Source organism: Malaya genurostris, chromosome 3 (assembly GCF_030247185.1).
Source record: "Malaya genurostris strain Urasoe2022 chromosome 3, Malgen_1.1, whole genome shotgun sequence".
NCBI lineage: Eukaryota > Metazoa > Arthropoda > Insecta > Diptera > Culicidae > Malaya > Malaya genurostris.
The window spans coordinates 140,410,627-140,436,750 of record NC_080572.1 but is presented as its reverse complement, the minus strand read 5'-3'; the positions used below and the strand labels follow the sequence as shown (position 1 = coordinate 140,436,750).

The 26,124-nt window shown below is 39.6% G+C and overlaps 1 protein-coding gene across 13 annotated transcripts in view; it reads left to right on the top strand.

Annotated features, from left to right (window-relative positions):
• Nucleotides 1-26,124, top strand: part of LOC131438020 (dystrophin, isoforms A/C/F/G/H) — a 1,278,256-nt gene that overhangs the window by 716,687 nt on the left and 535,445 nt on the right. For all 13 annotated transcript variants that reach the window (XR_009230868.1, XR_009230869.1, XM_058607784.1 and 10 more), the window contains 2 exons: nt 24,932-25,025; nt 25,090-25,170. Coding sequence is in view for 11 of the 13 variants with exons in the window: in XM_058607784.1 (XP_058463767.1) it covers nt 24,932-25,025; nt 25,090-25,170 (175 nt within the window). In the remaining 2 variants the exon portion in view is untranslated. The remainder of the gene's footprint in view (nt 1-24,931; nt 25,026-25,089; nt 25,171-26,124) is intronic.

Sequence of the window (26,124 nt, the reverse complement as noted above, 5' to 3'; positions counted from 1 at the left end):
GACAAAACGCGTTGTATTCATACGTGCTCAATTTTCTCAGAGATAGCTGAACCGATGTTAACAAACTTGGGCTCGTTTGAAAGCTACTATTGGCCATTGATCAAGTTCATAGATCAAATGGCTGTGACTTTTGGTTCCAGAGTATAAGTGACGTAACCGACAAAACACGTTGATTTTTACCGCTCTTATACATATAAAACTGCCAATATTTTGGGATCACTTCTAATTTCGTAAAGCGCTAGCGCTCAAAAGTTTAAGCACCTCGAAAAATGCGTAATAGGTGCGGCGGTCAAGGTTTGAAAATTTCCGATCTTGAAAAAGAACCATAGGGTAAATGAAATTTCCAAGATCGAAAATTTTTTTGATGTCGAAACTCTTAAAACTGCATGAAAAGTCGAGATTTAGAGTCATCTCAAACAAAAATTTTTTGTAAATATCAACTTTCTGGGACAACTTTGATATTTTTTCTAAGTCCCAAAAAGTCGATTTTTTCAAAAAAAATTTTTTCGAGATGACACTAAATCTCAACGTTTCATGCAATTCTAAGCCTTTTGACATCAAAATTATTTTTTCGATTTCGAAAATTTCATGTGATTTTTCAGGATAGTTGAAAAATTACACTAAGTGGACTAAGAAGGGTTTTTGCCTTTCTCTATAGAAAGGTATTAGAATTGCTGGAAAAACCGACTTTCGAACGGAGCCTCGGAGATCCATAGTGTTATATACCATTCGACTCAGTTCGACGAGATCGGAAAATGTCTGTGTATGTGTGTGTATGTGTGTGTGTGTGTGCGTGTGTGTGTGTGTGTGTGACAAAAAGCGACAAAAAGCGACAAAAAGCGTTGAATTTGAACGCGCTCAATTTTCCCAGAGATGGCTGAACCGATTTTAACAAACTTGGGCTCGTTTGAAAGCTACTGTCGGGCCATTGATCAAGTTCGAAGATCAAATGGCTGTGACTTTTGGTTCCGGAGATATGATTGTATAAGTGACGTAACCGACAAAAAGCGTTGTATTTGAACGCGCTCAATTTTCTCAGAGATGGCTGAACCGATTTTAACAAACTTGGGCTCATTTGAAAGCTACTGTCGGGCCATTAATCAAGTTCGAAAATCAAATGGCTGTGACTTTTGGTTATGGTATATGATGGTATATGATGGTATATGTGAAGTAACCGACAAAACACGTTGATTTTTACCGCTCTTATTTATTTATTTATTTATTTATTTATTTATTCCATTTATTCATCTGACAATATAATAAGTCTTAATGAATATATCAGTCAAGTTATAAAATATTCGATCGTAACACTTTCTGAATAAACTTATGTGTCGGTTCATTAAAATCGAAAAGATGTTCAACAGTGGAAAATGTTCTTATACATGTAGTTATCGGTTCATGGAATCCGAACGTCGTTCGATGATATCTCGGTTGAAATAGGCTAGTAGAACGCAGCAATCGTTGCGTGGCACGGAAATCAAGTAGAGACAAAAGTTGCGGTGAGTCGATATCGCCATTGATTATCTTTGCCACAAACACAGCTTGTTGAATTTTCCTGCGCCGTTCCAATGAATCAAGACCTAGCAGACGACAGCGATCGGGGTACGGTGGAAGGTCAAGCGGGTTTTGCCAGGGAAGATTTCTTAGAGCCAGTCGGACAAATCTTTTCTGAACACGTTCAATCCGTAAGTTCCAAACAATCTGATACGTGCTCCAAACTAAACTAGCATTCTCAAGTAGCGGTCGAACCAATGAACAGTATAATGCCTTCAAGCAATGGGGATCTTTGAAGTCACGTCCGATTTTGGCAATAAAACCCAGTTGCCGTGTTGCTTTTGAAATCAATAGATATATATATATATATATATATATATATATATATATATATATATATATATATATATATATATATATAAGGGTGCAAAAATTTTGGGATCACCTCTAATTTCGTAAAGCGCTAGTGCTCAAAAGTTTAAGCACATCGAAAAATGTCCTCATGCAAAATTTGAGCTAAATCGGACATGCGTTAGGGATGCTGCCCGGTGGTAACGGTTTGACAATGAAATTTCCAAAATCGAAAATTTTTTTTGATGCCAATACTCTTAAAACTGCATAAAACATCGAAATTTAGTGTCACCTCAAACAAAATGTTTTTGAAAAAATCAACTTTCTGGGACTTAGAAAAATTTTCATATTTTTTCTAAGTCCCAAAAAGTTGATTTTTTCAACAAAATTTTTTTTCGAGATGACACTAAATCTCGACGTTTCATGCAATTCTAAGCCTTTTGGCATCAAAATTTTTTTTTCGATTTCGAAAATTTCATGTACTCCCCCCTATGGTGATTTTTCAAGATATATGAAAATTCCACTAAGTGGACTAAGAAGGGTTTTTTTAGATTAGCATCTCTGTTCTCATATGTCAAGCACTAGTTTGGAAACATGATGCTGACTGTGTGACAAAAACACTGAAGCATGCTTTTGTGAACTACTCGAATCAATCTGAATCAATTGGTGTCAAAATTAGTATCCGAAATTATTTAGTAAAAGTATGAAATATATTTTCATGAGATTGTTACGAAAGTAGGGAAAGGCATTATCACACCACTAGGTGGATTAAGACGGGGTTTTTTGGATTAGCATAACTGTTCTCATACAAATAGGCAACGCAAATGTCAAGCACTAGTTTGGAAACATGATGCTGACTGTGTGACATAAACACTGAAGCATGCTTTTGTGAACTACTCGAATCAATCTGAATCAATTGGTGTCAAAATTAGTATCCAAAATTATTTAATAAAAGTATGACACATATTTTCATAAGACTGTTGTGAAAGAAGAGAAAGGCATTATCACACCACTAGGTGGATTAGGAAGGGTTTTTTAGATTAGCATCACTGATTTCAAATAGGCAACGCAAATGTCAAGCACTAGTTTGGAAAAATGATGCTGACTGTGTGACATAAACACTGAAGCATGCTTTTGTGAACTACTCGAATCAATCTGAATCAATTGGTGACAAAATTAGTATACAAAATTATTTAATAAAAGTATGAAACATATTTTCATGAGACTGTTATGAAAGAAGAGAAAGGCATTATCACACCACAAGGTGGATCAAGAAGGGTTTTTAGATTAGCATCACTGATTACAAATAGGCAACGCAAATGTCAAGCACTAGTTTGGAAAAATGATGCTGACTGTGTGACATAAACACTGAAGCATGCTTTTGTGAACTACTCGAATCAATCTGAATCAATTGGTGTCAAAATTAGTATCCAAAATTATTTAATAAAAGTATGACACATATTTTCATAAGACTGTTGTGAAAGAAGAGAAAGGCATTATCACACCACTAGGTGGATTAAGAAGGGTTTTTTAGATTAGCATCACTGATTTCTAATAGGCAACGCAAATGTCAAGCACTAGTTTGGAAAAATAATGCTGACTGTGTGACATAAACACTGAAGCATGCTTTTGTGAACTACTCGAATCAATCTGAATCAATTTTTGACAAAATTAGTATCCAAAATTATTTAATAAAAGTATGAATGGCTGCTCGGCCATCCATGGAAGTTGACCATCAATGTCAACTTCCCTCTCTGAGCAGCCTAGATAGCCGTGTAGTGTCGGTAGCGGTTTCCCAACTGGCTAAGAATAACGCTACGGTCCACCTGTACCGGTGGTATAAGTCCACCAAACAGGTAAGCCGTGTGGTATCCGGCGGAATTATTTTTTACCAAGAATTGATCCACTGGTTTCCTGTTCCATGTCGTAAAAGGCCACAAAAATAGGAACTCCTAAGCCAAGGTGTATTTCCGTGCCGATGGCTGAATGTCTGCAGGAGGTTAAACAATGCAGTCGTGAACGGAATATCTTGGGGTTTTCCCTTACTGTGTTAAGCGAAGCTCTGGCACAGTGGACGACTTCTTTCTTCGCAACTCGTGGGATTTAAATGATAATAACATTTGAAAAAATCCTTACATGGTTCGCTATAGGCGATTATAAGCCAATATATTTGGTTTCTTGTAGTTGTTGTACGGTTGGTGCTGGAGGTGGAATGTTCGTTATTCTAATTTATAATGGTTAGAGTGGCACAAATCAATCTTCAGCATAAACGTACAGCAACTATGAATCTATCCAAACTTCTGCAAGAAGGTAAAGCTACTATAGCTTTGGTTCAAGAACCATATTTCCAAAAGGGAAACTTCTACGTTGGAAAATTGTTAAACCCAGTCTTTGTTGCCTTCAACAAGATCGGTATGACAAATCCACGTGGAATGCCTCGAGCATGCATACTTGCTAATAGTACTCTCGATGTTTCTCTCATATCGGAGCTGACAACTCGGGATATTTGTGCTGTCACAGTTGGTATGACTATTGATGGCATAGACAGGAAATATGTCTATTGTTCGGCATATTTACCGCATAACCAACCTTCGCCAAGCGATGACTTCAAAAAGGTTGTATCATACTGCTGCAAGAGTGATTTACCGCTTGTAATCGGCAGTGACATAAATGCTCACCATATCATTTGGGGCAGCAGAGATATAAATTCGAGAGGCTCTGATATGATGGAATTTGTGAGCAGTACAAACCTGCACATAGTCAATGCAGGAAACCGACCAACTTTTGCGAGATCTGGAAGAGAGGAGGTTTTGGACGTAACTCTCTGCGCATGAGTTGGTGAATTGGCTCGTCTCCGATGAGCTCGAACCTTCGTTGTCTGATCATAAGTACATCTTCTTTGATCATTCAAACGTTAAATTTGATATTATCACATATCGTAATCCCAAATCTACAAACTGGGACCTCTATGAAGAGGGCTTGGCGACTAGATTTTACGGGTACCAACCAACAATTGAAACCCCAATTGATTTGGAAAATGTTGTCGACGAGACAAATTCACTCATTGTTGCAGCATATGAAGAGGCTTGTCCACTTCGGATTGTGCGAGCTACTAGAGGAACTCCTTGGTGGAATGCTGAACTTGCTAGACTAAGAAAACTATGCAGAAGAGCTTGGAACCACCGACTCAGAGATGGGTCGGAGGCATTCGTGTCGGCTCGAAGGGCTTACAAAAATGCTCTTCGATCGTCTGAGCGAAGTGGTTGGAAAAGCCTCTGCACAAATGTCTCTAGTCTCAACGAGGCTAGCAGATTAAATAAGTTACTTTCGAAGTCTAAGGATTTTAATGTCAGTTTCCTAAGAACTTCAGATAGTGAACACTTGTCTGATGAAGGTGATGTACTTCACTGCCTTTTTAACACTCACTTTCCAGGATGTATGGATCCATCACCGACAGCTCTTCCCGAGACTTTTTCAGGTAGTTACGATTCTTGGGCCCTTGCTCGAAGCGTTGTGATGATTGAATCGGTGAAATGGGCAGTTGAGAGTTTTGCTCCGTACAAGTCTCCTGGAAAGGATGGAGTTTTCCCAGTGTTACTGCAGAAAGGGTATGAACATTTCAAACATGTTTTGAAGAAAATACTTACTTTTAGTCTTGCGACAGGATATATTCCAAGAGCCTGGCAGGAAATAACTGTCAAATTTATTCCCAAAGGCGGTCGCGACACTTATGAGGAAGCGAAGAGTTTCAGGCCTATCAGTCTTAGCTCTTTTCTTCTTAAAACAGTGGAACGCATAGTCGATCGCTATATCAGGAATGTTAGTCTGGGCGTGCATCCGCTACATGGAATGCAACATGCTTACCAGCGTGGAAAGTCCACTACAACCCTGTTACATGATGTTGTGTACAACATTGAAAAAGCTTTCTCACAAAAGCAATCTTGCTTGGGAGTTTTCCTAGATATTGAAGGTGCCTTTGATAATGTGTCTTTCAATTCAATTCTGGAAGCAGCCCGTGCTCATGGCATACCTTCAAGTATCACAAATTGGATACACGCAATGCTTAGCAATCGACTTCTTTGTTCATCGCTTCGGCAAGCAGAGATTAGAAAGCTGAGTGTCTGTGGGTGTCCTCAAGGTGGTGTACTATCCCCACTTTTATGGAACCTAGTCGCTGATGGTTTGTTAAGGAAACTTAATAACCTTGGATTTCCGACTTATGGTTTTGCCGACGATTATCATATATTGATGACCGGTATAAGCATTAACACTCTCTTTGATTTAATGCAGCAGGCCCTGCGATCTGTTGAACAATGGTGTTTTCAGGTTGGATTATCTGTAAATCCGGGCAAAACATCAATGGTGCTTTTCACTCATCGTAGGATAATCACAGGAGCTCGTCCGTTACAGTTCTTCGGTTCAGAGGTCACTGTGGTCGATCAAGTTAAATACGTCGGGGTTATTCTTGACTCAAAACTGAATTGGTCTGCTCACATTGACTTCAGGATTAAAAGAGCTTGCATGGCTTTCGGCCAATGCAGACGAGCTTTTGGAAAATCATGGGGACTGAAACCCAGATATATTCATTGGATCTACACAACTATTGTTAGACCAATTTTAGCATATGGTTGTCTTGTATGGTGGCAGAAAGGAGAAGTCGCGACAGTTCAGTCAAAGCTAAATCATCTCCAAAGGATGGTCCTAATGGCGATGACAGGAGCATTCACGACAACTCCTACTGCTGCTCTAGAGGCGCTACTGTGCATTAAACCACTACATGTGTTCCTAAAACAAGAAGCATTATCTTGTGCATACCGTCTTAAGGTTACAGGGCTTTGGAACAGTAACCCATTAGATTATGCTACCAGCCACACTCGCTTGTGGTCTCAAATGGTTACATGGGATGAGTATTTACTCGCTCCTAGTGACCTAACTCTCGCATGCAGTTTTCCTTTCAAAACATTCCATGTGAGCTATCCGCTTCGTGAGGAATGGTTGTCTGGTTGTCTGGAACGACAACTTGATGAACACATAGTTTGTTATACGGACGGTTCTCTGTTGAATGGTCGTGCTGGTGCTGGTGTCTACTGTCGTGAAATGAGGCTGGAGCAGTCTAATTCACTTGGTAGATACTGTACTGTGTTCCAAGCAGAAATCTACGCGATTCTGTGTGGAGTATTTATTTTTGTTCCGACAGTCAGGCAGCTTTAAAAGCACCCAGTTCGAATGACTCACGGTCGAATCTAGTGATCGCATGTCGAACTCAAATTGAAGACCTCAGCATTTCAAATGCTGTTTACTTCTTATGGGTACCCGGCCATTCTGGTATTACTGGAAATGAATGGGCTGATGAGTTGGCTAGAGCTGGTGCAACGAATGATTTCGTTGGTCCTGACCCAGCTTTACCACTTTCAACTAGTTGGATAAAGCACAAGATTCGTTCCTGGGCTGCATCCAAACATGCCAGCTACTGGCGCAGCATGCAAACTTGCGCTCAGACAAAAGCATTTCTACCAGATTTAAATCTGAAAATGTCAAAGTGTCTACTGCATTTCTCCAAGCATCATTGCAGTATTCTGGTCAGAGCTCTGACTGGACATTGCAAACTCAATTATCACATGGCTACTATTCAGCGTGCTGAGTATTATTCGTGTGATTTGTGTGAATGCGATTATGGTACTTCATATCATCTGATATGTAACTGTCCCGCATTGACGCAGCTACGTATCCGGGTTTTTGGTTCTCCATACATGGTTGAGTCTGTGTATGCGGAGTAAGGTTAAAACCGGGTATAAATAAACTTTAAATTAATTAATTAATGTGTATGCGGAGCTAAAATTGAAGGATATTCTCTCGTTTCTCACCCAATGTGGTAAGGAGCTATAGTCAGAAGGGTTCATTGTTCTTCCTGGAGTGAATGAATCCCTTCTGTATTCACCTTAAATAGGGTTTAGCAGATTGTTTGGCATCCTTTAGGGGGTGCCGAATTTACTTCTGCTCGTACATACTGCGAATCGTTCTGCATTCTTCCGGGAGTGCAGAATGGTGTCGCTTTTGTAAGATCTCTAAATCCTCTCGGGGGTTGGAGGTTTTATTAACAGCAGACTGTTCGGGACCTCGTAGAGGTTCAGAATTTACTTCTGCTTCCACTAAATGTGATCCTCAGCAGATTGTTCGGCATCCCTTAGGGGTGCAGAATTTACTTCTGCTTTTATGTGTTTTTGTGTCGTCAATTTTTCCCATCCTCCTAGTCCAACCCTTACCATTTCCTTTCAATCCTTCCCTCTTATATATCGGGAAAATGATGCTAAAAACAAATTGATGGCAAGGCACAAATCTCCAAATGTCAAGGGGAACGTGCCATTTGAGCCAATTTGTTCTGATTCCTGATTCCTGATAAACACTGAAGCATGCTTTTGTGAACTACTCGAATCAATCTGAATCAATTGGTGACAAAATTAGTATCCAAAATTATTTAATAAAAGTATGAAACATATTTTCATGAGACTGTTATGAAAGAAGAGAAAGGCATTATCACACCTCTAGGTGGATTAAGAAGGGTTTTTAGATTAGCATCACTGTTCTCATACAAATAGGTAACGCAAATGTCAAGCACTAGTTTGGATAATTGATGCTTGTGGCAGGTTCTTTCTAAAAGAATGAGTCTGATTCCCGTCTTGGTTACGGATTGAATGTTCATTTATTTTCCGCATTTTGGTTTTTATAAAATGTATAAATTTTCTCTGTGTACGTGTAGGTTTGACGAGAAGTCTTGAGGCTTGACAATTACATATATCGAAAAGGTTTTGGTAACGATTATGTGGAGAAGGCTAATGTTTAATAAACATTGCTCGACCCGTAGCGATGGCAAGAACAATTGAAGTTATTTATTTTCCTTCGCGCGAGGCGGAAAATCCACGCCAGCGGCGCGCATGGTTTAAAGTGTTTATATTCATTGCGTTACTTTGCTTGTGCGCTGTAAGCAGTTCAAGTGTTTAAGATAGGAGGACCGTTTTGGTACCGAGCATAATTTCGGTCATATCGGTCCAACTCATAAAATATTTAATGTTTATGATTTGTAAAGTGCCGACGCATCAAATCAGAAGACTGTATGTGCTACGATGTATGGCTGGTTTCCGTACAAAGTATTCTCAAGAAGACGTTTACAATGTAACTACATTGTGTCGAAATGAAATGAAATGAAATGTAATATTGAAATTGTTCTGAGGGTTTAACGTGGAAAACGTGGTGGTTTTGTAACTCCGCCACACCTTCCCCGTGAAAAAAATGATGAAGTTTACGGAGTCATTTTCGGTTAATAAAGATTAAGGTCTGGTCTCAAGAAATCTCTTACAATATTGTGTGAAGTGTAATGTGTTTACAATGTTTTGATTTTTCTTCTGTGTTATAATTCCTGGATTTTAATTTTATTATATTATTGTATAATATCAATAGTGTAATTTGTGTGATATAATGGTATGTAAAGAAATGACAATAAGGTAGTTTTGAATGTAACAAGGATATAGTAATGAGATAATGTTTTGGATGTCATAATTGTATAGTTGTATAATCGTATTTTTTTCGTGTATTTTCAGTGTTAGTTTTATGTTATGTAATGTTTAACCATCTTATTTCACCATGGAAATTCATCTTGTTAATAACATTGTTTCCGTGTGTTTTATTTTCTGTGTGCTATAATATTTTGTTTACCTCCCTTGTGTAATGTGTAATTATAATTTTTCCTGAACGCATTGTATCTTTTCCCCAGATTATTTGTAGCATTACAGCTTCCCCCCAAGAACTCATTTTTCTCACATCTATAATCTTCCTCTTCAATTTACCATTTTTATCCTTCTTACCAGCAAGGTATTGCTGTGTAGGATATGATTCCGATGTTTATAATATATTTGAATTTTTCCTTTTTTTATTGGTTAACTCATCTAGTATCATTACAATCATCATGCTTCCCACCATTCCCACCGTATCTGTCGACGCGATCGGATGTGTATTCGCTTTAATCCAGTCCAGTACAGTCCGCATTAATCCGCTTTCAAGGTCGTACTTTTGTTTTCGCAGTGTCGATTGTGATCGGACACTCGGGTGTGCGAGTGAGTTGAATTTTTTTTGCACCGAGTTAGATATCGTGATTTGTGCTTTTTCTTCGTGGAGGTTTTTTCACCGTCACACAGCCATAGATAGACAATTTTGATTGTGCTTTTTTCCTCACGGAGTTTTAGGCATCTATTAAAGAGGCAATCGACCAAGATCAGGTCTTGGTGGCCGTTTGTTTTTGCAGCCGAACAAGCTAAGTATTGTTTGTATTTTGTTGCTATCCTCTGATTATTTCACTTACACCATACATAATCAAATCTGTGCGGAGATAGCTCCGTGTAATAATAATGGTTCCCCCCCCTCCGGATGAAAAAATGGAGACAGATCCAAAACCACCCCCACTTGTCCCTACCCCTTCAGCTGACAATAAGATTCCGAGGGTAAAGAAGTATCCCGATGATCCTTTGCTTTCGACCGGTTCCTGTGTGGTCTATTTCCGGACCAAGAACAACAACAAATTTAACCTTATAAAAATATCTCACGAATTGACTTCACGATACTCTACTATTACACGTATTGATAAAGTACGCCCAGGGAAGCTTAGGGTCTTGTTAACCAGCTCAAAGCAGGCTAACGAGATCGTTCAAAGTGATCTTTTTGCGCGGGAGTATTGTGTCTACGTGCCAGCCCGCGAAGTAGAAATAGACGGCGTAGTCACAGATGCGAGCCTGACATGCGAAGATCTTCTTAAGTACGGGGCCGGCGGTTTCAAAGACCCCGTACTTAAGAATGTAAAGATACTGGATTGCAAACGGCTGCATTCAGTGTCGATCGCCGGGGATGGTACAAAATCCTATCCCCAATCAGACTCTTATCGAGTGACCTTCGCCGGCTCGGCATTACCCAACTACGTTCTCCTGGACCGGGTTCGTCTGCCTGTTCGTCTCTATGTGCCGCGGGTTATGAATTGCTCCAATTGCAAACAATTGGGGCATACAGCCTCTCATTGTGGTAATAAGTATCGTTGTGCTAACTGTGGAGGGGCTCACGCGGATGGCTCTTGCGGGAAGAGCATCAAAAAGTGCCTCTACTGTAAAGAGGACCATCATGACCTCGCGGCATGCCCTGCGTACAAACTGCGAGGAGATAAATTGAAACAGTCTCTCCAGTCTCGTTCCAAACGGTCTTTTGCAGAAATGCTCAAGAGTGCTACGCCACCTAAACTCACCGGAAACCTTTACGCTTGCTTGTCAACTGACGAGTGTGATTCTGACGATCCCCAAGAAGGTACATCTTCGGCAGTCCCTCACAGCTATAGGAAGAGGATAAATATTTCCTCTCACAAGCTCCCTAGCAAGGGTTCGAAGGTATCTTCTGAGGGTCCCCCAAAAGTAACAGCAATGGGAAGTGCTGGTAAAATGAAAAAACCAAAGCAAACAGTTCCTGATCTTGAGAAACTCAGATCTAAAAAGGAATTCCCGGCACTTCCTGGGTCATCAAAATCCCCAAGTGTCCCAGAAAACCAACCAGAAAATCGAACGAGTGCTGGATTCATAAAATTCTCGGATATTGTGGACTGGATTTTCACAACTTTCAATATTTCCGACCCCCTGAAACAGCTTATGATGAGTTTTATACCCACAGTCAAAACATTTCTGAAGCAGTCAACTGCAAAATGGCCCCTCATTTCAGCGATTGTATCCTTCGATGGCTGATTTATTGAACGAGGTAATGGATCCGATCACTGTTTTACAGTGGAACTGTAGAAGTATCATACCGAAAATAGACCCCTTCAAAGTATTAATAAACATCTTGGAGTGTGACGCATTTGCCTTATGCGAAACATGGCTAACTTCTGAAATACCAATTACCTTCCATGATTTTAATATAATCCGCTTGGATCGAGAAAACCCCTACGGAGGAGTACTTTTAGGGATCAAAAAGTGCTATTCCTTCTACCGGATAAACCTCCTTTCGATACCAGGTGTTGAAGTTATTGCATGTCAAATCACAATAAAAGGCAAGGACCTTTGCATTGCTTCCGTATACATTCCCCCAAGAGCTTCGATTGGGCACCAACGGCTTTGTGACATCATGGAGCTCCTTCCTACACCTACGTTAGTTTTAGGAGACTTCAACTCTCATGGTACGGGATGGGGCTGTCTTCAGGATGACAACAGATCAACTCTGATCTATGACCTTTGCGATAACTTCAATATGACAATTTTAAATACGGGAGAAATGACACGGATTCCTGCACCACCAGCAAGACCAAGTGCGCTGGATCTTTCCATTTGCTCGACATCGCTACGGTTGGATTGCACGTGGAAGGTAATCCCTGATCCCCACGGTAGCGATCACTTGCCCATCGTCATCTCAATCGCCACCGGATTAAGACCATCGAAGACAATCAATGTTTTGTATGACCTCACACGAAATATTGATTGGAAAAGCTATGCAAACTCTATATCTGAGAAAATAGAATCAACACAAGAACTTCCTCCGGAGGAAGAGTACACGTTTTTGGCTGGCTTGATTCTCGGAACCGCGATTCAAGTTCAGACGAAACGTGTACCGGGCGCGAAAACTAACATCCGTCCTCCCAACCCGTGGTGGGACAAAGAGTGCTCAGAGTTAAACGCTAAAAAATCTGCAGCGTATATCATTTTTAGAGAAAACGGAACACCTGATAATTATCGGAATTACGCGGCGTTAGACATGCAAATAAAGAACCTAATTAAAGCAAAGAAACGCGGATACTGGCGCCGTTTCGTTGACGGATTAACAAAAGAAACATCGATGAGCACTCTTTGGAACACAGCCCGACGAATGCGCAATCGAAACACCACGAACGAAAGCGAGGAATATTCTAACCGCTGGATATTCGATTTCGCTAAAAAAGTGTGTCCCGACTCTGTTCCGGACCAGAAGATCTCCCGCGTCGCGACAGCGAATATAAACGAAACACCGTTTTCGATGGTAGAGTTTTCTCTTGCACTCTTGTCGTGTAACAATAAAGCCCCGGGGCTAGACAGAATCAAATTCAACTTGTTGAAAAATCTGCCTGACCCTGCCAAAAGGCGCTTGTTGAATCTATTCAACAAGTTTTTTGAGGGTAATATTGTCCCTCATGACTGGAGACAAGTGAGGGTTATCGCCATTAAAAAACCAGAGAAACCAGCCTCCGACCACAATTCGTATCGGCCGATTGCTATGCTTTCCTGTATCCGGAAATTGTTTGAAAAAATGATTCTCTTCCGCCTAGACAATTGGGTCGAGACCAATGGCTTGCTTTTAGATACACAATTTGGTTTTCGCCGGGGCAAAGGAACGAACGATGGTCTTGCGTTGCTCTCAACCGAAATTCAAATGGCATTTGCCCGTAAAGAACAAATGGCATCAGTCTTCCTAGATATCAAGGGGGCTTTCGACTCAGTTTCAATACATATCCTATCTGAGAAGTTGCATAAGCATGGTCTTTCACCAGTTTTGAATAACTTTTTGTATAATCTATTGTCTGAGAAACATATGCATTTTGCGCAGAATGATTTGTCGACAATACGATTCAGTTACATGGGTCTTCCTCAGGGCTCATGTTTAAGCCCCCTTTTATACAATTTTTACGTAAACGACATCGAAAAATATATAAACACATCTTGCACGCTAAGACAACTTGCCGACGACAGCGTTGTGTCCATTATAGGACCCAAAGCTGCCGATCTCCAAGGACCATTACAAGATACCCTCGACAACTTGTCGACATGGGCTCTTCAAATGGGTATCGAGTTCTCTACGGAGAAAACTGAGCTGGTTGTATTTTCAAGGAAGCGAGAACCAGCACAATTACAGCTTCAATTAAGGGGTGAAATCGTAGCTCAGGCCTTCACATTTAAATATCTCGGGGTCTGGTTCGACTCCAAAGGCACGTGGGGATGTCAAATTAGGTATCTGAAACAAAAATGCCAGCAGAGAATTAATTTTCTTCGCACAATAACCGGAACTTGGTGGGGTGCTCACCCAGGAGACTTGATCAGGCTGTACCAAACAACGATATTGTCCGTGATGGAATACGGATGCTTTTGCTTCCGATCCGCGGCGAACACCCATTTCATCAAGCTGGAAAGAATTCAGTATCGTTGCTTGCGTATAGCCTTGGGTCGCATGCAGTCGACTCATACGATGAGTCTCGAAGTGCTGGCGGGCGTTATACCACTTAAAAACCGATTCTGGGATCTCTCATATCGATTTCTGATTCGATGCAATGTCTTGAATCCGACGGTGATTGAAAACTTCGAAAGGCTTGTCGAGCTCAATTCTCAGACCCGTTTTATGTCCTTGTATTTTGATTACATGGCTCAGAATATTAATCCTTCTTCGTTTGTTTCCAACCGTGCTCATTTCTTGGATACGTCTGATTCTACTGTGTTTTTCGACACATCCATGAGAGAAGAGATTCGTGGCATTCCGGATCACGTACGCCCTCAAGTGATGCCTAATATTTTTTATTATAAATTCAGAGCAGTTGACTGTGAAAGGATGTTTTACTCTGATGGGTCAAATCTCAACGGATCCACAGGCTTTGGTATCTTCAATAAAAACATCACCGCTTCGTACAAACTCAGTGATCCGGCTTAAGTCTACGTCGCAGAATTAGCTGCTATTCAGTATACTCTTGAGATCATTGAAAATTTACCCAAAGACCATTACTTCATTGTCACGGATAGTTTAAGTTCAATAGAAGCTCTCCGTTCAATGAAGCCAGGAAAGGATCCCCCATATTTTCTGGGGAAAATACGGGAACACTTGAGAACTTTATCTGGTCGGTCTTATTTAATATCCTTAGTCTGGGTCCCTTCGCATTGTTCCATTCCGGGAAATGAAAAGGCAGACTCATTGGCTAAGGTGGGTGCATTAGAAGGTGAAATTTATGAAAGACCAATCTGCTTCAATGAATTTTTTAGCATTTCTCGTCAGAGGACACTCGAAAGTTGGCAAACTTCATGGAGCAATGACGAACTGGGACGATGGCTATACTCCATTGTTCCCAAAACATCGACGAAACCTTGGTTCAGGGGGATGAACGTGAGTCGCGATTTCATTCGTGTGATGTCTCTACTCATGTCAAACCACTACACATTCAACGCACATCTCCGGCATATTGGGCTCACGAAGAGCGGTCTCTGCACCTGTGGCGAGGGTTATCAAGACATCGAGCATGTCGTGTGGTCGTGCGTAGAGTATCGCGACGCCAGGTCGAAGCTACTGGAATCCCTTAGGGCCCGAGGTAGACCACCTGAGGTTCCGGTCCGAGATGTGATGGCGAGTCGGGATAGTTCATATATGTTTCTCATATATCAGTACCTTAAACACATTAATATCCAAGTGTAATCTGATATACCTCGCTCAGAAAGTATAATCTCCACCTACAGGTTCGACACTAACATCCGCCCGATTCTCTCGATCCCCGTCCCTGTCCACCATCTTCATTGGAACTAACAAGATCTTTTTTTTTTGTCACTAACTATTCGTTCCCCCTTTCTCCGTCTCTTCACCATCTCGATGGCAACTAATTAGATCTTTGTAGTTTTCAGACATTTTGTTTCCATACCCCCTATTTACCTCGGTTTCCACAATATTTACTGTTTTTTTCATTCTCTTTCGTAACATCACCATCACCGCCTACGGTTCTACGCTCCAGTCGATGACCAGCATGCGGGCCACCCGCCAAGTAAGCCCCTCGATCGCCGTACGCAGTGATGTCGGAGTAATCGTGTCGGAGAAATCGTGTCACTAGTGGACTGACAGCAGGACGTCCAACGTCATAACCGGAGATATATTCACGTGCGAATTTCGGAGAAGTTAACCTTATTGGATAAGTTAACTCGATTTATCACCGTTGAGATTTATTACCGTTATCATCGTACACAATTCATTTTTCTATTTATAAATTATCGCCACGTTTGCCGTAAAAGTAGGCCTGAGCTAAGTGAAGTAACTTTACCAGGTATGAAGAGAATTGTCATTAGCAATAAACTTAACTTATACAGGTGACCTGAACAATAGCTCGATACACTCGATACCACTCGACTTCGCCTGAAACACTTGAAAGAAAAAAAGGCTTTTTAAGATAAAATTCTGGATCTGCGGGTCCAGAAGGAAAGGGCACAAAAACATCAGCTGGAAGAAGACGCAGAAAGTGACGAAGATAGTGTAGAGAACTGTGACAGTGTCTGCTGCTTCGATATAAGTAGCTGGGTAGAAGAGCAAAACACAGTTAGTGAGGGAACTAATCTGCTTGTCTTTTTACTTCAACTCCCGTTACCTCAGCAGCAGCACACATAAGTGGCGCTTCATCGTTATGCTCGTCCGAACCACAGCTATCGTTAGTAAACGTGCTGTCATTTCTTAGCTAAGGCACACTTCATTTCCATTCAACTAGTTTTTTAGTTGAATTAGGGAAATAAAACGTTGTTTTCAACCAACATGAATTGTTGAATTGGCTTCTGCAATTTGCGGCTATATGGCGCTCTCACCGAAAAAAATGTTAACACCGTAATGACTACTAGCCACTAGATGGCACACTACTACCGAAAACAATTTCAGTCGCGGTTGTCTTTTCTATATGGGCAGGTATGAATACGATGTTGTATTGGAGAAAAAGACATAAACGAAACATAAACTTCTTTTTGAAAATTTTTCTTCTAAATCGCTATTTTGTTTATTCGACATCGCGAAATAGACTCTCTCACTGAAAACTTAGAGGACTTGGAAAACAAAAACCGAATACAAGTAGCACACCGGACGGCGTAGCCCGGAATGTTAGAAGATACAAAAAACATCATTTGACGTGTACAGTTAGAGTGCAATATTCGAAACTCACTTCACTGCTCCGCGTAAAAACATTACTACCCACAATTGCTTCAAACGAGCACAAATTCTGAATAAATACACTTTTTACTAACAGTTTACGCCATTTTTACATATCGGTTTAGATATTTATATATGGATATATCGTAACACATGCGAAAAACAACTAAACAACTTGCAAACAGTTTCAACATGACTGTCCCTTTTAGCTTTTTAATGGATTGTTTTGCTTTGACACTTCTCATGAGTTTTTGGCTAATAAACTTGTTTATAAAACCAATTTCATTTTTGTTTTCTTTGTGCCGTCCTTCAGTAATGACGGTGATAGATAAATAGAAACAAGTTTTTGATTTTAATAACGAAATTAGTTGTCAACGAGAATTTCGTGTTGGATTGAAATATTTCTGGTTTGTGTCCAGAATATTCGCCAATTAAACCATTCACTAAAAATAAAAGTTTTTTTCAGCAAAGTAAATTCTCAGTTTTACCTAATTTTATAGTTATTTTGGAAATTTTGTTGTTAAAATCAACTAATTCAAAAACAGTAATACGAATTAGGCGCAGAGCTAATTTCGTTCGTTCCGTGTAGTTCTCGTGTTAGTAATCGTTTTCAGGTAATACCAATCCGTGTACAATATCGTTGTAAGAAATGAATCCGCTAAATGTGGCTGACAGAAAAGCACAAAAACAGTTTTGAATAGTGATAAATAAAAGTAAATATCGTGTCAGCACATAGAGATGGTAGCAAGTGGAAGAAGAAGCATTCACTGAGGGATAATAGCTATTTTTCGTGAACAAAACATACAGCACAAGATGAATAGATCCACTTTAGTGTGACCGAGAAAAGATAACAAGAAATAACAGGTTTCTGCGAAGATTTATCCTGCCTTTGTGTAGTCTGCTACCGGTGTGTGAAAACCTTGATTGTGAATTAAGAAAAGTAAATAAAAGTTTAAAGAAGAACAGAAGGAAAAAATCTATTATTGTGAAAAAACACCTCAATCCTCGACACACGCCGCTCGGACTGCTCGGCAAAATACAGGCTATTCAGAAGTCTGCAACTTTGACTGTAAATTATCAAATTTCTTAGTTATCATGTAAACCACTTTTTAAAGACATTTGAAACTTCGAATGTTTGCAGAAATTCGTCAGAAGTTACACACTTTGGAAAATTTGAGCGATCTTTTCCTTTTTGCTAGCTAAACATCTCGGGTGATATGCAACACGTGGACAACTTGACGGCTTCAATACATCCGTCATATAAATAAAAACTTTGGTTCTCTGGTTCTGTTTGCCATGAACTTCAATGCACGGACTAATGCCATTAAACGTTGCTTAGTGGATAAGAAGCTAATAAATTCGACTGAAGCAACGTATTCTATCCCGCGAAGCCGGTGGAATACCGGTCTAATCAACACTAAAGGCGCCACCATCCAAATCATTGGCCAAGAGAGCCTAGGCGAAGTCACCATCAGACAATGAAGACTTTTGTCCAAAACGCCTCCGAAAAGAATAAATTTCGTTTTTTGTTTGAATAATTGCAGTTTTAACTTACATTTTTCCATTTTTAGTATAATTTCTTGGGGTGCCGGTAACCGAACACCTTTTACGAAATGGCCAAAATTTATCACTTTACTAAATTTATAATAAAGTTTTTTCAATCGATTGCATAAACTTAGTTTATTGTTCATTTGTTTTCTAGGGACTTTAGCTTTCCATTGATGTATAGATGTCTGCATAATGTGCACTAAGTCAGAGGTTATAAACTTAAAAGAAAAGGGTGCCGGTAACCGAACACTCTCTGTTATCATTTCTCCCGTATTCAAGATTGTCATATTGAAGTTGTCGCAAGTATCATATACCATAGCTGATCTGTTATCGTCGTTAAGACAACTCCATCCCGTACCGTGAGAGTTAAACTCTCCTAAAACCAACGTCGGTGCGGAAATGGGCTCTATGATATCACTGAGCCACCGATGCCCAACTGGGACTCTTGGGGGAATATAAATGGAAGCAATGCAAAGGTCCTTGCCTTTGATTGTAACATGACATGCGATAGCTACAATACTCGGTCTCGAGGGAGGTTCATTCGATATAAACAATAGCATTTTTTTTAACAATCCCAGCATCTGATAAATTTTCTTATTGATATTTAGCGATTGGTGGTAATTCGTATTGGAAATTCAATTTTCCAAGGCCTGGAGCTTTTTTCTCCGTTTTTTTGTCATCTAGCTATGAGGAACCACCGAAGATGTACCTTCAAGAGGATCATCGGTATTGCTCTCGTCACTTGACAAACAAGCGAAAAAATTTACTGGAGGCGTAGCACACTTCAACATTTCAGCAAAAGAACGCTTGGAATGTTGCTGAAGTGAACGCCTCATCTTGTCTTTACGCAGTTTATACGCGGGGCATGCCGAGTGGTTGATCAATGTCTCCACCGCAGGAGTTATTGTCATGACTTCTTCCACACTTGATACAACGAGATATATTGCAACAATAGGATGCAATTATTGCAATTGGTGCAGTTGATGACCCGCGGCACAAAAAGGCGAACTGTAAACGACTCGGTCCAGGAGGACGTAGTTAGGCAACGCCGAGTCAGCGAAAGTATCCCGATACGAGTCTGATGGGTTATATGACTTAGTGCCATTCCCAGCAATCGCTACTAAACGCAATTGCTTGTAATCCAGTATTTTAGTACTCTTGAGTAGGGGGTTTTTGAAAACCCCTACCCCATGCTCAAGAACATCCACGCAAGTCAGACTCGGATCGGTGATCATGCCGTCTATCTCGACTTTGAAAGCTGGTACATATACGGAATATTCCCGCGTGATGAGCTCACATTGAACGATCTCGTTAGTTTGTTTTTTCCACTTGCTAACAAGACCCGAAGTTTTTCCGGGCGTACTTTTTCAATTTTTTGTACAATATTGTATATATAACTGGATGTCGTGAATACGAAAACAACTGACATGTTCCTTAACACTTCCGAATATCAATTGTATGAATTATGCACGCATTCCCCTTTTTCACATTTTTCGCAAAAACAAAGAAAGCTTCACTAGATCTCGATTACTGTGAATTTCACACAGCGAAAAGTGCACAAATCTAAGCAAACTGTTCTTGATTTGCAGTAAACAGGATATTTCCCTACGATTTGCGAACAACAAATCCTAATAGTTCTTTAGAAAAATTTTAGAGCCATTAGAACGGCTGATATTGTGCAATGCTCTCCACCGTTGTTTTTTTTCCAATGCAAATGACTGGCAGCTGTGACGTAATCGCTCTTGTCGAAAGCGTGCAGACGACACAAAACACATCTGCTCGCAGTGGCGATTGAATCCAAACTGATTGAATTTTTGTTAAGAGATTTCCTTTTATGTGATTTCGTTTGTAGCTTTCTCACTAATGGGCGGTCCTAACGGCTATAAAAATAGCCGCATTCAGAATTTTAATGTCGATTATTTCATTTCGGATTTGCATAATTTATTGAAAGAAACTATCAATATGCTGAAGGGACTCGTTTCTAGCATTCAGAAAGGTCAAATTGCGTAATTCTCTACGACAATAAACTCTAAAACATTTTTTGCAAAAAAAAGGCTTCACTTGATCTCGATTACTGTGAATTTCACACAGCGAAAAGTGCACAAATCTATGTAAACTGTTCTTGATTTGCCGTAAACTGAGGATATTTCCCTACGATTTGCGAACAACAAATCCTAATAGTTCTTTAGAAAAATTTTAGAGCCATTAGAACGGCTGATATTGTGCAATGCTCTCCACCGTTGTTTTTTTCCCAATGCTAATGACTGGCAGCTGTGACGTAATCGCTCTTGTCGAAAGCGTGCAGACGACACAAAACACATCTGCTCGCAGTGGCGATTGAATCCAAACTGATTGAATTTTTGTTAAGAGATTTCCTTTTATGTGATTTCGTTTGTAGCTTTATCACTAATGGGCGGTCCTAACGGCTATAAAAATAGCAGCATACAGAATTTTATTGTCGATTATTTCATTTCGGATTTGCATAATTTATTGAAAGAAACTATCAATATGCTGTAGGGATTCGTTTCTAGCATTCACAAGCACCAAATTGAGGAACTCACTGCGATATTCACCACTTTTCGGAACATTTTTCCCGGACGATTTGTTGTACAGCAGCAGCTATTTTGTTCTCTTCCTTAGAACGCGTTCTGACATGGTGTTGACATGGAGCAAATGAGACAGGTTTTTCAATAGTGTACTATTGAAATACTTCAATGCTTTTGCTATACACGTTTCAATTGAAAAATTTCGATTCTATTGGTAGTTAGATTATATAAATACTTTCACAGATCACTGAGCTATGAGCTTTAAAAATACGAGAAAGGCAAACGCGCCTTATGAATTATCCTTTTTGATACTCGTTTATACCAAACATTTCAGAAAAGTTTAATTTTGAATTATTTGAGACTATGTCACAAAACTGAAAATTTTATAAAATTGTGATCATATTTCCATGTCGGCATGTCGCAAGAATTATGTTGATTCATTAGATACAACAATAGATATTCACGATCAAAAACTTATCACTCTCTCAGAGGGTAAATTTTGAAAAGGCACCCCTTAGTAAAGTAAGCCGTATTCACGACAAAAATGGGTTGGATAGAGGTACAGTAAAGTAAATTCCGCATAATTCTTTAGGAGTATTATTATGGTTTTAAGAAGAACCGAATAGAAGTCTGGAATAGAGAACTGGACCCTGAGTTCAAGACCTAAATTTAGATCCAATAACAGACTCAGAATCCAGTTTCAGTCGCTGCTGGTTCTCGCCTCGATGGCCAGCAAGCGAATGAGAGATGCGACCTGAGCGTTTGAGGCTTTTAACAACGCAGAAGGTGCATTATCTCTCGCTGCTGGTTGAAAGTTTAAACTCCCGCTGCTGCTGCTGGTTAAGGTTCTCTCGCCTCGATGGCCAGCAAGCGAATGAGAGATGCGACCTGAGCGTTTGAGGCTTTTAACCACGCAGAAGGTGCATTCTCCGTCGCTGCTGGTTAACTCTCGCTGCTGCTGCTGGTTAAGGTCCTCTCGCCTCGATGGCCAGCAAGCGAATGAGAGATGCGACCTGAGCGTTTGAGGCTTTTAACCACGCAGAAGGTGCATTCTCCGTCGCTGCTGGTTAACTCTCGCTGCTGCTGCTGGTTAAGGTCCTCTCGCCTCGATGGCCAGCAAGCGAATGAGAGATGCGACCTGAGCGTTTGAGGCTTTTAACCACGCAGAAGGTGCATTATCTCTCGCTGCTGGTTGAAAGTTTAACTCCCGCTGCTGCTGCTGGTTGATGATTCCACTCCTACGACGTCTGCTTCCATCGAACGCACGAAAAGAAATGATCGATTTTCGACCACGGTTCCCCTTTTATACGCATTCAGTTGAAGATATGTGCCTGACTACCTCAAAATCGTCGTCCTTGCGCGAAAAACCCAAGCGAAAGTAAAGAGTTTTCCGCGTTGTTTTCAAATTTTAAGAAAACTTTGTTTTTGACTTGTTTGTGGTTATCGCACACTGTTCAAAATATTATCCTGAATTCCTGATCATATTTTTGATGAAATGGTGAAAGAATTATGTTGCTACCATCAATACAAGTCGAGATATTCGCGATTAGGTTCTGCCCATTCTTCCATATGGCTAATTTTGAAAAGGCGCCCCATAGTAAAGTAAGTCGTATTCACGACAAAATAAAACGGTACCTAGCTTTAAGATCTCGAGTGATTATTGGCCTAGGCCCGGTCCTGGCCAATTGTTGTCTTCTAGTCTCTTGCTGCACTGTCAGTTATAGTTGAGTCTCTGCGTAAAACAGTACGGGTAAAACTGACACAATTTTTTAAACTTTCGAGTTCGAGTTGATAGCTGATAGATTGTGTGAATTGTGAAACTTTAGACGTCGATTATCTCATTTCGGATTTGCATATTTCATTTGTAAGAATTTATCAAGATGCTGTACAGGATTCATTTCTATCTTTTAGAAGGACCAAATTGTGGAATTCTCTACGATATTTAGCACAGTTCGAATCATTTTTTCTCGAACGATTTTCGCACAGCGAAAAGTGCTCGAAACAAATCAAATTATTTTGGATTTTCAACAAACTGATGATTTTTACCTTCGATTTGCAAAGAAGTAATCTTAATAGTTCTTTAGATAACATTTAGGGCCTTTAGAACGGCTGATTTTATATAATGTCCACTTTTCGTTTATCGTTTCCTTTCTCTCCAATGCAATGACCAGCAGCTCTGTTGTCTGATGCAATCGTTCTTGCTTGAATTGAAACTAGCTTGCGAACAAACCGACACATCCGCTCGCAGTGCCAAATGATGCGAAACTGGTTTGATGTGTCTTCTCACCTTGACGACCGGAAGGCAAATGAGAACTACGACCTGAGCGTTTGAGGTTTTACACCACGCAGAAGGTTCACTCTCCGATGCCGCTGTTTGAATACGTCATCTCGCCCCGACGTCTGCTTCCGTCCAACGTACAAGAAGAAATGATTCGTCTATCCACATTGAGTGTTAGATGACGATTGATCGATTTTCGACCACAGTTTCCCTTTTATAACGTTCAGTTGAAGATATGTGCCTGACTACCTCAAAATCGTCGTCCTTGCGCGAAAAACCCAAGCAAAAGAAAAGAATTTTCCGCGTCGTTTTCAAATTTTGAGAAAACTTAATATTTGAGTTGTTTGTAGTTATCTCACACTGTTCAAAATATTATCCTAAATTCCTGATCATATTTTTGATCAAATAGTGAAAGAATTATTTTGCTGCCATTAATACAAGTCGAGATATTCACGATTAAGTTCTGCCCATTCTTCCATATGGCTAATTTTGAAATGGCGCCCCATAGTAAAGTAAGTCGTATTCACGACAAAAAACCTCTAAGAAGATAAAAGTACACAGCACCGATACACGGTGCCACTCCAAGCGCTCGATCAGTTTCGAAACTTAGCTTTATTCTTCCGCTGAACGAAAAAAGTTGTGTATACGCTTGAGGAACGCGTGAAAATAATGCAGTTTTACTTTGAAAATCATGGTAATGTTGCGGAATGTGTGCAAAAATTATGCATGAAAAAATCATCTTCTTGGATGAGGCACATTTTCATCTCGGCGGGTATGTTAATAAGCAAAATTATCGCATCTGGGGGACGGAAAACCCGCACGTTATCATAGAGAAGCCGATGCATCCTCAGAGAGTTACGGTTTGGTGTGGATTTTGGTCTGGCGACATCATTGGCCATTTTTCTTCCAAAATGAGGCAGGAGCCGCCGCCACGGTCAATGGCGAGCGCTACCGTGCCATGATTAACGATTGGTTCTTCCCGTTATTTGAAGAGGAAGACTTGGACACCATTTGGTTCCAACAAGACGGCATTCCGTGCCACACAGCCAACGCTAATATCGATCTTCTGCGCACAGTCTTCAAAGATCGAATTATCAGTCGAAATTCGGATGTCGTTTGGCCGACTCGGAGCTGTGATTTAACGCCGTTAGACTGTTATCTTTGGAGGGCTGTCAAAGATAAGTGTTATATGGACAAGCCAGAGACAATTCAAGCCTTGAAGAACAACAATCATGCATCCGTAGCTGATATAAAGCTGCGAAAATGTACTATAAAACTTTACCGATCGTATGGCATACTGCAAGGCCAGCCGAGGCAGCCATTTGAATGAAATTATATTCCATAATTAACCCGAGGGATTGTACTATAATATGAAAAAATAAATTTTGAAATCGGATGAACCGTTGGTGTTTTATTGCATGTTTAAAAAAATGTTACACTGCCGACCCTATATATATATATATATATATATATATATATATATATATATATATATATATATATATATATATATATATATATATATATATATATATATATATATATATATATATATATATATATATATATATATATATATATATATATATATATATATATATATATATATATATATATATATATATATATATATATATATATATATATATATATATATATATATATATATATATATATATATATATATATATATATATATATATATATATATATATATATATACATTTGACTCAAAATTTCTTTATATAAAAATACTTGTTTGCCTATTAAGGACATTTTTTTCATTATGTTGTAGGTATAACAACTTGAATAATGCTGTGATCTCTCGAGGGAAATTGTTACACGCAGCTGTTCACTCATTGCAATCGTTTGATAGAACATTAGACAAAGTAAGTATTGTACAAAAAATACAAAATTCAAGCTTTTACCTACTTGAAACTTATCAATTCACAGTTTTTGGGTTGGTTGAGCGAAACCGAATCTTTGTGTGAAAACACTGAATCTGATATCGACAGGAATCCAAATTGTTATAAGGTAAGTTATGACAGATTGCTAATCAATTTAATTGAGCTTAAACTTAATAAAAGGCGTCATTAACATTATTTTTAAGTAGTTGATCGGCATTTGATTTCCAATTTTTAGCTTATAATCGAACAAATTGAGCCAAAATTGATTTAATTCACCTTAGTCGTTTTCTTAGTGAAAAGCTAAGAGGATGAAAGCTTTTTCGGTTTCGTAAATTTCATGTCGCTCCCATCTACCGTTTAGTTATTGTCACATATCGAAAATTCTTAAAGCTTGACGGTGCACGATTTACCCTCACCCGATTTATCTCAGGCCGTGTGCCATCGAACGGAACAGTTGGAAGTCAGAAGGGGCGACATCTGGGGAATATGGCGGTCGCGGCAAGACTTTCCATTTTATCGTTTCCAGGTACTTTTTGACCACATATGCGACGTGAGGCCGCGCATTGTCGTGTTGGAGGATGACTTTGTCATGTCGCTCTTGATATTGTGGCCGCTTTTATTGCAGCGAGACGTTTTGAAATGGCTTGCTGACACACTCCCAACGATTCGGCAAGCTCTTCTGGAGTTTGGCACGAATCTTCATCAAGCAGTTCTAGTTGTTCATCCTTGAAGGTGTTTTCTCTCCCACCACCATGTTTGTGTTCGACATCGAAATCACCATTTTTAAAACATTAAAACCACTCCCTAAACGTTCTTTTGCTCAGAGCTGCATCACCGTAAGTTTCTGAGAGCATTCGATGCGCTTCAGTTGCATTTTTTTGTTCGAATTGTAACTTATATTTATTTGCTTATAGACAACATGAAAAATTTCAACTGGATTAATTCGGGAATATTTGTTGTTAATAGTACATTGATTACCTTTAAATTAATAATTACAAAAAGAATTTTTTTAATATTATAACATAAATATAATAGTTGATTTGTGGTGTCAATGATATGAGATTTCATTCTAGTTCATGTT